This window comes from Oncorhynchus tshawytscha, linkage group LG19 (assembly GCF_018296145.1).
Source record: "Oncorhynchus tshawytscha isolate Ot180627B linkage group LG19, Otsh_v2.0, whole genome shotgun sequence".
Classification (NCBI taxonomy): Eukaryota; Metazoa; Chordata; class Actinopteri; order Salmoniformes; family Salmonidae; genus Oncorhynchus; species Oncorhynchus tshawytscha.
This window is the reverse complement of record NC_056447.1, coordinates 38,938,868-38,952,278: the sequence shown is the minus strand read 5'-3', so window position 1 is coordinate 38,952,278 and position 13,411 is coordinate 38,938,868. Positions and strand designations below refer to the sequence as shown.

The 13,411-nt window shown below is 43.5% G+C and overlaps 1 protein-coding gene across 1 annotated transcript in view; it reads right to left on the bottom strand.

The window, feature by feature from the left end:
• LOC112219000 (neural-cadherin-like) overlaps positions 1–12,588 on the bottom strand; it is a 100,735-nt gene extending 88,147 nt beyond the window's left edge. The window contains exons 1-2 of the mRNA XM_042301174.1: positions 12,414–12,588; positions 573–770 (exon numbers count right to left, since the gene is read on the bottom strand). Coding sequence (XP_042157108.1) covers positions 573–770; positions 12,414–12,588 — 373 coding nt within the window. The remainder of the gene's footprint in view (positions 1–572; positions 771–12,413) is intronic.
• Between the last annotated feature and the right edge of the window lie 823 nt (positions 12,589–13,411).

Here is a 13,411-nt window from a genome sequence, read left to right as displayed (position 1 = left end):
CCGCAGGGGCGCCACAGATGCAGATCTCTTGACTGGACCCAGTGGTGTAGTGCTATTTTAGTAGCCACAAGAGCACATTTTCCTTTTTATTAGTCTACTGTATGATATCATTTTAGAATATACATATACTATAATGCATAATGCAAATGTAATGACGGCCTATACACATAGTGGCTCAAATAACTTGGCCTACCTTATTATAAATTAGGCTTTCATCACTGTCAATCATGAAAGAAAAATGTTCACGTTTTACAGGTGAAACGTCCATGAGCCATCTGCATGCCAACCATTTGATCCCAATCACTTTCATGGGATTATGCATTTTGATTTTATTCTTCTTGAATGATGTAAATTGCATATTTTGTTTCAATCAAAGCATATTTAGCCTAGTTGCGTGGCTGTTGAGTTCTGGTCTCATGAGGAGAAAAATGTAACAAATAGCCTAATTACGTGGTGTTTTTGGTCTAACAGTAGAGCCTATCGTTATACTATGCTATTATATTTGGTTTGTTATGTACAATACTAATGGGCTTGGCCCACCGTGTGTGTGTGTCTATGTGTGCTTTCCGTACCATCGGCCAGAAAGTAATCCACCTCGCCATTGCTGCCCTCATCCCCGTCGCGGGCATGGAGCAGGTAAACCAGCACCCCAGGGGGGGCCTCGGAGGACACCACGGCCAGGTAGGGGTATGGCTCCATAGCCCACTCGGGGACATTGTCGTTGACATCTGTCACCATCAGCTTCACCTTGGTCAGGTACCAGTCAGGCCCTTGAGGACAGGAAAGGAGAGAGATATTGAGTCAACTGAAGAGACTAGACCATATAAATAGAATCCTGTACTTCCTGCTTTACTGCCTTTTTATGGGTACACTCAATACCCAAGCTAGTCCACCCATCAAAGAAAATTGATGGGGATTTCCATTCTAATCATTCTGTTTCTATGAGCTACACATAGTAAACTGCTCATCAAAATGAGTGCAGTCTAGGGCTACATAACAACAGTATCACCGATATAGTTCTCTGATTGATTCTTGCGCTACATGACAAAAGGCCTTTCTGGGAGTGCAGGATGGATGTCACAATGTCACAAGGGTGAGGAGATGGTTCTTCACTTCAGGACATCTGCCTGCCCAGCAGACTTCTTGAAACCCTGACTCCCCTGGGAGATTGGCCCAGCCACAAGTTGATCTGCCCTGACCCAGCAAAGCCTATGTGATCCCCCAGGAGCTTGGCGATAATGCCTTATGTCCACAGACTCTTTGTCACCTGAACACTGCTACTGCCATGCTCCTTCCACCCTGGAATGAATAAGAAGATTCCTGCAATCCAATTATCAATCTGCAGGGAGGAACCAGGAGTGTGAAAAAAGAGAGAGAGAGAGAGAGAGAGAGAGAGAGAGTGAATGCAAGGTCTGAGATGTGGATATGGTCCACAGAGCTCAGTTCACTTCTGAAGTGAGCTGGAAAGGGCTGAAGAGGATACTCTATTGTTCAGAGCTGAAACTGAAGGACTAGACAGAAAAGCACATTCAAACAATGGGTATGCTAAACATATAATCAAGAATGTTATGGCATTGTCAGGAAATTAAACAGTTTGAATGCTAAGCATGTTTTACAGATATTGAGAGATTAAGACTAGGACATAGACATATTGACTCATCAAATGCCATCAATTAAATCCACCTTTATGGGACGATCACACTCTCCTCAGTTGTTCTTTGTTTCACCTTAGCAAGGTTAGGTAGCTAGATTCCCACGCACGTTATCCCGGGGTCAAAGGTAACAGAGGATTTGTCTTAAACCTCCTCTGTCTGACTACAGGCTATAAACGTGTCTCCTGATCTTCAACAATCTAAACAACTGTTGCAGGAAGTAGCTACTGACTTTCACCTTTACTGGTTTCCATGACAGCTGTTGTTTACCAAGGAGAAAGAGCTGTATGTCTGCTCTAACCCGACTCTGACCCTCCGTCACTCACAGTCTATTACTTGGTCTATGATGTGCTATACTGTATTAAACTGTATACTGTATGAATTTGTAGGATCTGTAGTTTAATTGTTAGAGCACTACAAAAATCTGGATAAAAAAGGGGCTTAGTTGGTGGGCGTGGTGGGGGGGTGGAAGCGGGCGTGGCAAGTCAAATCTAATTTTATTTGTCACGTGCCAATATGACTGGTGTAGACTTTACTGTGAAATGCTTGCTCACGAGCCCTTCCCAACGATGCAGAGTTTAAACAATGCAGGCTCCCGAGTGGCGCAGAGGCGTCACTACAGTTCCTGGTTCGAATCCAGGCTGTATCACGACTGGCCATGAGTACCATAGGGCGGCGCACAATGGGCCCAGCATCGTCCGGGTTTGGCCCGGGGTAGGCCGTTAGTGTAAATAAGAATTTGTTCTTAACTGACTTGCCTAGTTAAATGAAGGTAAAATAAAAATATGACGCGGACGGCTCACGTCTTGCCAGTGTAAAGAAATGTTAGCATTTTTAATCAAATTTCCTGCAGTTGTACAAATTTCTACATGAAGCTGAGAGACATTTTAGGAGTTTTAAAGCTAATTTACTGCAATTCTACAAATTATGTCATGTTGCCACGTTTTAAAGAACATGTCCTGCGATTCTACATTACATCCGCTGCTGTCACGCCCTGGTCGAAGTATTTTGTGTTTATCTTTATTTATTTGGTCAGGCCAGGGTGTGGCATGGGTTTTTGTATGTGGTGTGTATATATGGGGGATTGTAGCTAGTGGGGTGTTCTAGATAAGTCTATGGCTGTCTGAAGTGGTTCTCAATCAGAGGCAGGTGTTTATCGTTGTCTCTGATTGGGAACCATATTTAGGCAGCCATATTCTTTGAGTTTGGTGTGGGTGATTGTCCTTAGTGTCTTTGTTCCTGTCGCTGTGTTAGTTGACACAAGTATAGGCTGTTTCGGTTTTCGTTTTGTGTGTATTCGTGTTACGTTTGTTTGATTAAACATGGATCGCAATCTACACGCTGTATTTTGGTCCGACTCTCCTTCACCACAAGAGAACCGTTACAGCTGCCATGGAGCTGAGAGGACATTTTGCAATTTTAAAGCTACGTTCTTGCAATTTTATGCATTTTGCAATAGCTAATGCTATGTTCTATCTACACTGCCAAATTCGTTGTTTTGGGAATTTTCAATTCTCCCTGAATCTCTAGCTTTTATTTTGGTGATGGCTAGTATTATATTATTTTTTATAATATTATAAAGATATATATATAGAGGTCCATTTTCTTTTCTACGTTCTTTTATTTTCACTGTTTGTACTTAGGCGACCCAGAAAAACACTCAGACGGCCCACCCAAGGATTTCAGTGGCAGAAAAATCCCTGTTAGAGGGATAATAACTAAAAGGCAGAGGCTAGAGGAGATAATTAATCTAGTTTTGCTACCGGCGCTTTGAAGTCTGTTTGTGGAGAAAAGTTCTTGCGGATCAAGGCGATAGCTCATTTGGATAAATAGAACAGTATCATGGGGCAGAGAAACTCATCAATGTTCAGATAGTATCTGTGGAAATGTCGACAGAGGCAGTTTACGCCAGCTAAAGAGCTGTAAAAAAAGAAATCCAGAATCCATTTATGCTGAGCAATGATCACAGATATGCATTTTTTTCAGATCTGGAAGGTCTAAGAGGCACTCTATCAAGGACAAATCACTTTACATTTGGTTAAATATCGTTATGTTGTGACAAGCGGGGGGAGAAAGTGCAGTGCTTTTGCAAGTTTCTGCCTTTCCCAGCCATGTCTCTTATAGCTAATGGTGGTGATGATTTTACAAGGCTGGCTTAATAAGCTTGTTATGGAGCGTCTAATCAGTGCCAAGCCACATAATTACAGACCATCCGGACTAGAATGATAATGAAGATTGTGTCAAAGCCGACGTGTGTGTGTGTGTGTGTGTGTGTGTGTGTGTGTGTGTGTGTGTGTGTGTGTGTGTGTGTGTGTGTGCGCGTGTGCATGAGGCTCCTATGATCTATGGAGCCACAAAAAGAGCAGTGATAAAAACACTCAGGCTGGAACTCGCCTCACAGCATCTCACCTGATTGAGACCAAGTGCTATAATCAAATGAATGTAAGACGAATCAGATTTAAGTCTCCTCTGAATTTACAAAGCCCATACAAAGTATTAACTGTAGGTCAATCGGATGAATAAGGTCTACTGTTCAGTATCTAACGAAAAATAGCATCTGCTAAATGGCTGTAATGAAATGTAACGTGATAAATTGGATAGCAGGTATAACACATTGGGAGTGTCACAGTGTGCTGTTCCCTCTACTGTCTCCCTGCAGGGATGTTGTGTTGTTGCTGCCTGCTGGTAATCCTCTCCTTGGGCAGTAGCTATATAAAGCTGCTAAGTGGCTTGCTGGTATAAAAAAGTTTTCTCAAGTGCTCCTCTCATAGACTGCCCACGGTACAAGGAGGGATATGTGTGTGTGTGTGTGTGTGTGTGTGTGTGTGTGTGTGTGTGTGTGTGTGTGTGTGTGTGTGTGTGTGTGTGTGTGTGTTCATATGTGGAGTGCAATGCATGGCAGAGAAGCCTAAGAGAACAGAGTAGTATAAGAGGACAGTACAAAGGAAACTGAGCAGCCTAAGTAGTCTATGGCACTACACGAACAGCTAAACAAAACACTACATGTGAACACACACAAGTGAACATGATCTGTGTATAGTACACAATACAGGACAGCACTCGAACACAGCACAGGAGAGAATTGTATTGCGATATACCATCTAATTACTGTAATTTCAAAGGCTCCACATAATATGGACCCCACACTGATTTGCCTACTGCTTCTTCTTCGAGCCCGTTGCAGGAAAATAAAACATGCAACAAATATATCAATTGGGTACCAAATTAATAGAAATTGCATCTGCAAACATAAATACCCGATGGTGCATCAGAGACCTTTTAGGCGTGCTTTTTAGCAGTCTGTGGGTATAAAGTGAATTTCAGCGCAGCAGGGAAGAATTAAGACATATTAACCAAACGTTTGCCGTGTTAAAGGGGCCCTATTGTAAATCCCCCCACTGTGAGCCTAAAGCACTGTGATTCTGGACCAGTCAGCATAGGATCAACACACTGAAAGCTCAGAGGACAGAAATCTATTAAGATCCGTCCTCTGCACTCTGTACTGTAGTGGCTTAAGGCTTCCAAGGTTCGGACACACACAGAGCTCCACAGGCACAGGCACACTCACTAACTGTAATCGTGTGCACGCATGCACACACACAATCTAACACACCATTTAAATGCAATGCATTGCTGACTAGGTGACACAGAAGTGAATCTAAATGGCTTCACACATATGGAATATATATATACAATATCCTCTATAACAGAATCTAATGTAAAGTCAAATATTCTTTAGCCTTATCCTGCTTTCCTTGTGGGGCTCTCCTTATTGTCTTCTGTTGTGTGCTGCGAGGAGAAAGGACACTAGCAGTGAGGAGATAGTTGTACACTTCAGGCTCTTTCGTCCCTCCAGCTGTTATCACCACACTGGGCCTGAAGTGGATTGGGAACAGGGGGAGTTCATAGAAACACTATACAACTCTAAGAAAAGACTCTGTAAAAGCCACTTCACAACAGAGAGCCAAAAGAGGGTTGTGGCTAAAAGGAGACTCATCTCTCTTCCAGGAAAAGTGTGGACATTCCCAGGTCGGGAGCATCCCCCTCCGTCTCTTGCTCTGTCCCTCGCTCCATCCTCTCTCTCTCTCTCTCTCTCTCCCTCTTCATATTTCCAGATATCTATCCCCCTCTGTAACCAGAACCGGGGGTGTTGTTCATAAAGCAGAATTATTTTGTCCATTCACCTCTATCTGTGGCTATCTGTTTATGTTCGAGGCTTCAGAAAGCTCACACTCTATGCTGTGCTGCTGTGGTGGAGGGAGGGGTCATGTTTGTGTTATGATGGTGATGGTAGCTATAGGAGCGTAATGATAAGTATGGGGCCAATTTGGAGGATCCACTCTCAGTGGTGTTCTCAGGTCTAGAATGGGATCGTAATGGAGAATAATGGGGCTGCTCTAAAAGCAGACGTGGCCTCTTTGGAACTCTCTCACCCTCCGACCGACTCCAACACTAAGTCACTGAGAGGCCTCTAACAAATCGACACAACACAACACAACGGGTGTTAGCTTGCCTGCTGCCTCTACCAAACCAAGACAACAGGTGTTAGCTAGCATACTGCTTCTACCTAACGAACATAATGGGTCGTTAGCTAGCATACTGCCTCTACCAAACCAAGACAACAGGTGTTAGCTAGCATACTGCCTCTACCAAACCAAGACAACAGGTGTTAGCCAGCATGCTGCCTCTACCAAACCAAGACAACAGGTGTTAGCTAGCATGCTGCCTCTACCAAACCAAGACAACAGGTGTTAGCCAGCATGCTGCCTCTACCAAACCAAGACAACAGGTGTTAGCCAGCATACTGCCTCTATCAAACCAAGACATCAGGTGTTAGCCAACATGCTGCCTCTACCAAACCAAGACAACAGGTGTTAGCTAGCATGCTGCCTCTACCAAACCAAGACAACAGGTGTTAGCTAGCATGCTGCCTCTACCAAACCAAGACAACAGGTGTTAGCTAGCATACTGCCTCTATTTTGACTCATCACATATGCTGCTGCTACTATTTATAATCTATCCTGTTTCCTAGGCACTTTACCCCTACCAATATGAACATATCTACCTCAATAACCACATCCCCCGCACATCAACTCGGTACTGGTACCCCGTGTATATAGCCAAGTTATCGTTATTCATTGTGTATTTATTCCTGTGTTATCTTTTTATGATATTTATATGTTTCTCTCTGCATTGTTGGGAAGGGCCCGTAAGTAAGCATTTCACTGTTAGTCTACACCTGTAGTTTACGAAGCATGTGGCAAATCAAATTTGATTTGATTTGCAAATCAAATTTGATTTGATTTGACACAAACACTCTCTACACCTCTCCCCTACACACACACACACACACACACACACACATTAAGACAGCAGCGTGTTTAGAAGCGTTGTTAATGGGAACAGGAGTGAGGATAAACCCCTCATTTTCTGAATGTAATCCAGTGAACAGCCTGTGCTGTATACCATCATCTCCCCACACACATCCTAATCTGCATTAGTAGGAAGCCAGCGTGATTAAACCAGATCAATGCTCATCACACAGCGGGAGAGTAGAGGAGGAGGTATCAACACCCAACGTTTAACACCCCTGATCACTAACTTGGATGATTATATTAGTGTGACAGAAGTGACATATTAAAAACAGAAATCTATGATGATCTCTTATTTACATGGTAAATAGGACTATTAAGGGGACTTAATTCCCCAAATCTTTGATTATCCTATATCTCATAGTACAATATTAATGCATTATCAGGGGTGTTTCATGTTTTACAATTTAAATGCATGACTTTCTGGTATTAAATGTTTAATATCAACGCGATAAAAGTATGACTTAATTATGACAAATGTATGATTATTTTATTAAGTACCATACAATTCTTAGGGACTAAATTAAGGATTTGACAGGTGCAGTGAATGTTATGCACCCAAGAGATCCATCATAAGCAACTTAACACACATTCATGCAATTAATGATTAAAATTGAATGATTAAAATGCTATCGCTCTGGCCTCCTGGGGCACAAAGAGCACAAGTAATTAGACGCCACGCATCTTGTGCAATAGTCACGATGTGAAACAATTTGAACCTCTCGAAAGCGTTGACACAGAAAAAAACTTGATGTAAATGATTTCTCATGGTTTCTATCCTGAGCGTCTCTGTAGTGTATTATGTGTTGAGCTTCAGACCAGGAACTCTAAGTACAGTACTGTATTGCAGAAGCCTAAGATGGAAGTTACACTCAGATCTGGATCATTATGCTTGGTGTGTGTGTGTGTGTGTGTGTGTGTGTGTGTGTGTGTGTGTGTGTGTGTGTGTGTGTGTGTGTGTGTGTGTGTGTGTGTGTGTGTGTGTGTGTGTGTGTGTGTGTGTCTGTGTCTGTGTGTCTGTGTGTGTGTGTGTGTGTGTGTGTGTGTGCGTGTCCACTGGAAGCACTACTAATGACTCCACCACCATCACTGCTGTCCCATCCTCCTCCTCAGACCATCATAAGACTGTGGAGACCATATGTTCTTATTAGTCCACAGCATGATGCCGGACCCCCACACTGACGATATGGAGAGGAGGACCACATTCATTTGTTCCATAGAGAACAACATGTCGAACCACACGACGAGAACAATGCACAGACATACTGTCAAACTTGGATTAAAGCACACACAGGGGGTAGCCCGACCACAGACGCGGAAGCCATAAAAAAATGCATAGGATACAGTATATGTTCCAACTGTAATGGGAATACAACAAATGGAATGCTAAGCAGCAGCAGACACCGAGTTGTTCACACATCAGCCTGGGTTGTGGGTAGGCTACATCACCATGGGCTCTCCCCTTCTCCAACAAGCTGGCCAATGCTGTGCATACTGATGACTCATGTCAGCCTTGCTTTGTTTTGATCACGAGCCAGTTTCAAATTTCTTCCTTCAATCTTCAATCAAACTGCCATTTCATCTTTTGACAGAAGTCCCTTACAACATGTTACGCCATTACGGCAATTACATGTATTTCTCTTACAGAAATTCCTATCGAAATACTGTACCAAGCAACTCTGCCAGACATGTAATTTTTCTGCAGCAAAATCTCTTTGTCCACAAAACAAAAATTTTCAGAGCTGTCTATATACCCTGTATTTTGGTTTTAATTAACAGCTCTTCTCGTGGGCTGAAAGTGAGCCGCAACCATTGTTTTACTCAGTTAATTGGACCCCAGGGGGAAAAAGGTAAAGAAACTCAACACAATATAGATAAATAAACACAGACCAGACAATTCCTTTGGTAGGTCTGAGTGCCAACACCAATTTTCTGTGCTCAGTCTGGTCTTGGCTCGTCTGGTCTGAAACGCCTGGCTCTGATTCATTAAATGGTCTCAGAAAGTTACATCTGTGGTCCGACCAATCACCGTCCTAAATCTTTACCAGTTTGCAAACTATTAGTAGCAGTCTATGGCAGGCCTTCTCTGACACATAAATTGTGTTTAAAGCAATGTTTTGTGACTGGAACATAACAGAAGCCTGCTTGCTTAATCAATAGCGGCAAATCGATTCTGGCCCAGAGGGGAAATGCCAAAAGCGAGGATGTGGAGCTGAGGCAAAAAAACCCTCAGTAAACAAAGATGTTTCTGGATTGACAGACAGGGGTTGTGGCCCTTCAAAATCTTTAACCGGAATAGTTCAAGGTATAGACCCGGCCGACGAGATTTACGCAACAACTAAGCGCATTGAAGCGCGAGGCTAAACCTTTCTGCTTTATGGTCCCGTAGCTACCACGTTGTAGCAGGGTGAAGCAAACCCGTGTGCACATGCCCAGACACTCTGTGTGACTGTCTTCGAACACATCGCAATATCTACAGAGCTGCTCGTGGCAACATTATAACGTTGAGTCTACCTTAACATAACAACTATGTTTAGGTGTCAACTGCATTCCAAAAGAACAGAAGGCCAGCTAGAATGTTAGACAAATAAAACAACAGACAGGATCTCCTCACACAGACACCCCCACCCGCCCTTCTGGATCTGTACTGCTGCACCATCGATAAAACCTGTCATTTGTGTAACACCACCTCAGCTGGTGGTGACTGGGGTTACTGTAAGGACCACTGTAGTCATTTATCACTCAGCATGGTGCATGGGCACGTAGCATGGAATCTGTGCCTTAGGAATACTCCTCCAAGAAGGAGGAGGAGGAGGAGGAGGAGAGAGGCATTTGCCCCTGACTGTCACTATTCTCTTCCTCCCTGGCTGCCATGTCTTGGGCCTGACAATTTCTGTAATAATGGACATAAATAATGCAACCTCTCGGTCTAATAAACCCTCTGCCCTGGACCCATCCTCATGGAACTAGGCTACACCTCTCCTTTCTCCTGGCCATCAGATGAGCAGTGGAGCAGCTGTGGTGCTGTACATTGGAGGAGACAGCATTGCAGGGAAGCATGTTCCTCTGACACGGCCAGACAGACAAATGTGCGCCCCAAATGGCATCCTATTCCCTATACTGTGCACTACTTTGGACCAAGGCCAATAGAGGTCTATGTAAGGAATAGAGTGCCACTTGGGGCAAAGACAATATCCAAGCAGAACATAGAGCAGAAATAGATTGGGTGGAAACTAACATGCAACTGCTTGTAAATGTATTGACAATGTACTTCAAGCAGAAATTAGCTATGTCCCACCACAGGGAGGTAAACATACACACAAACACACACACACACACACACACACACACACACACACACACACACACACACACACACACACACACACATGGGAGTGCGCATGCACACAAATCCGCAAGCACGCATGCATGGACGCACACACACACACACACATCTTGAGTTTCTTTACAAATGTAATAAATGCAGATGGTATGGCATTGTGAAATAGTTTTCTGTATTACATATACAGCCCCAGAGTCACACATTACACAGGAATTAAGATCAGGTCTCATCCCAATTAATTTCATATCACATTATGAACATGCAAATGTATTTGCAACTAGACAAGAGGCTGATTAGAATTAGAGAGCTGAAGTTCTCTGACAAAGCAGGCTGAGCTTAGGTGCTATATGGATAATGGAGAGCTGATATAGAATCAGATCCCAGTAAAGAACAAGAACACTGTTAAAGCTCCCAATTCACTGCTTTATTGACAACGTTTCCATCCAAAATGGATCTTCGTCAGGTAATCTTATTCATTTTGATCTTGAAGGAAAAACTGATCTTAATTCAGCACTCCTACAGTTAGAAGATATAATACATACGCCTCTTTGTGATTACCACAAGCTGAGACACGGCTCCACTCCAAACCACCACCCTGCCAACAGGGGAATCAGTCCAATCTCATCCCCTCTCTTCCACCTCACCAAGGACTATCCCGTTTGCTCAATACTTCTCCAGTCTCCTGCCCCTTCCAATACCATTAACTGATTCAAGCACAGGGGCAGGAAAAAGTCACAGTCGAAGAGAAACAGCTTATACTTTACATTCTGTTCCAACAAAACTAAGCTATTAAGCTGATGGCCTTTGTGGAAACTAAATCTTTACACAGGACTAATGTAGAGTTCTCTCTACCTCTCTCCAACATGACACCTTACTAGTGTCTATCATGATGACCTAATTCACTGGCTTCTCCTTCTGTCTCCCCATGCTGATTCCCCAGCTACTGGTGTAGAGGTGACAGAGAGAGACTACACATACACTCTTAGAAAAAGGGGTTCAAAAAGTGTTCCTCGGATGTCCTAATAGGAGAACCCTTTTTGGTTCCATGTAGGACCCTCTGTGGAAATGGTTCTACATGTAACCAAAAAGGGTTCTACCTAGAACCAAAAGAGTTCTACCTGGAATCAAAAAGGGTTCTTCAAAGAGTTCCCCAATGAGGACAGCCTGGGGGTGTAGACAAGTGGCCACTGGGCCACATGCACACAGCTTTAGTGACACAAGTCATACTAATATCCTTGTGGACCCACATTCTATAGCTACCTGCTTCACCACACAGCCAAAGGGAAAAATGGAACATAAGCAAACCACATACAGTATAGCATACTAATAAGTGAAAGATTGTTGGTGCAAAACAGACTCAAAATAAAAATCCAGCAGAATATGTGTTTAAACACAAAAAGGGTGATGTGTGATGGGTAGTCTGCTTTTTCAAGGATGAAAATAAAAATAAAAGACCAGCCCTCAAGGAAGCAGACAGCATTGGGGTCACACTGGATCTCCACTCCAAAATGGTTCATGTTGGAAACAACTTCACAGCCGAGTCTACAGTAGAGTCTATGGTAGCCATAAATTGACTGGAGTCAATTTAAGAAGAAGAATATTTGGCCCTAATTAAAATAACCATAATTATTTGGCCCTAATTTAAAAAAGTAATAGCTGTTAGAGTTATACATAAACATGAGATACATCATATTATTATATGAGCATGTCATAATTACAAATCATGTTGTTGTTGTTTTTTCCACTGAAGCAGGTAAAGGGATACCTTGTGTACCTGTTGGATGTATTGTAGCTAGCCTGCGCTAATAGCTTTTTCTGACCTGGCTATTTATCCCAATGTACATTATGCTCTTTTGGGGCATTACTAAGGGATAGTGACTGCAGGGGGACTTTTATTTCAGCCACCCAGATGGTCGTAAAATACTGCGCTATTAAAGTGACATCATGCATGCGTAATAGACGTTTGCCAATTAAATAAGGGCATTACCACTCCGCACATATCGCACTGAAGACAAGCACCCAGTAAAGTGCAGATTTAGTACACACCTTGTTGATCTTGTATTTTGACAGTAAATTCCACGAACGGTTCAGTCTCCCTGTCCAGGCGCCTGGCTACCACGATATGTCCACTCTCCTTGCCCACGTTGATTGGGGTGATATCTGTCTCCGGGTAAACCAGCTCAAATGAGGCTGCCTGAAACCTGGCTGGGCTCAGGTTCATAACGACTGAACCGATACTTACATCTTCGGATACATTGAGGAAGACCGTGCTACCAGAGTCCAACAATGCCCTCTGCATCCGCCCTGCCCTGCCCAGGCGGCCTAACTCCCCTGTCTGGCCTGGGCGCAGTGGGCACCACTGTCGTGGGGTAACCGTGACCTCAACCCCCTTACTGATTCTGCTGGGCCAACCGTGGTCTTTTGCAAAAACATAGAACTTGACTGTAGATGGAAGCCCCAGTATGGAGTCCACCAGTAAAACTTCACCCGTTCGTGGTACCACGTAGAATCTGCCGTTTTTGGGAACGGAGAAGTATGTCAACTCTGCGTTCTTTCCACTGTCTGCATCAAGTGCATTTACCGTGTGAACCACAGACCGGAGTGGAGTCGCGTCATTCAAAGTTAATTTCAAGTCTGCATTGCGAAAAGTGGGTTCGTGGTCGTTGGTGTCCAAAACGTCCACTTTCACCGACGCAACCTCAAAGACAACATGGTCCGCTGACACGCATGTTTGGCAACATAAACATATACTCAGTAGGTATTCGGAACGCTCTTCCCTGTCCAAAACCTTGGAAGTTTTAAGTAATATATTTCCCCGTTTGTGGTGGGCAAAGACGTGGAAATCCTCGCTGCCATTTCCATACAGTTTAAAGTGCATTCCCGATTCTGGACACCATTTTTGTGGGTTGATGCGTTTAACAGGAATGCTTAGTCCGTTCACTTTTGATGCCGTCGGCGAGTTCTCAAATGCATGCCCATAAAATAAAGGCAGTCGATCATCCGATTTATATCCAAAAACAAACGTCAGGCAATAAGACAGTAAA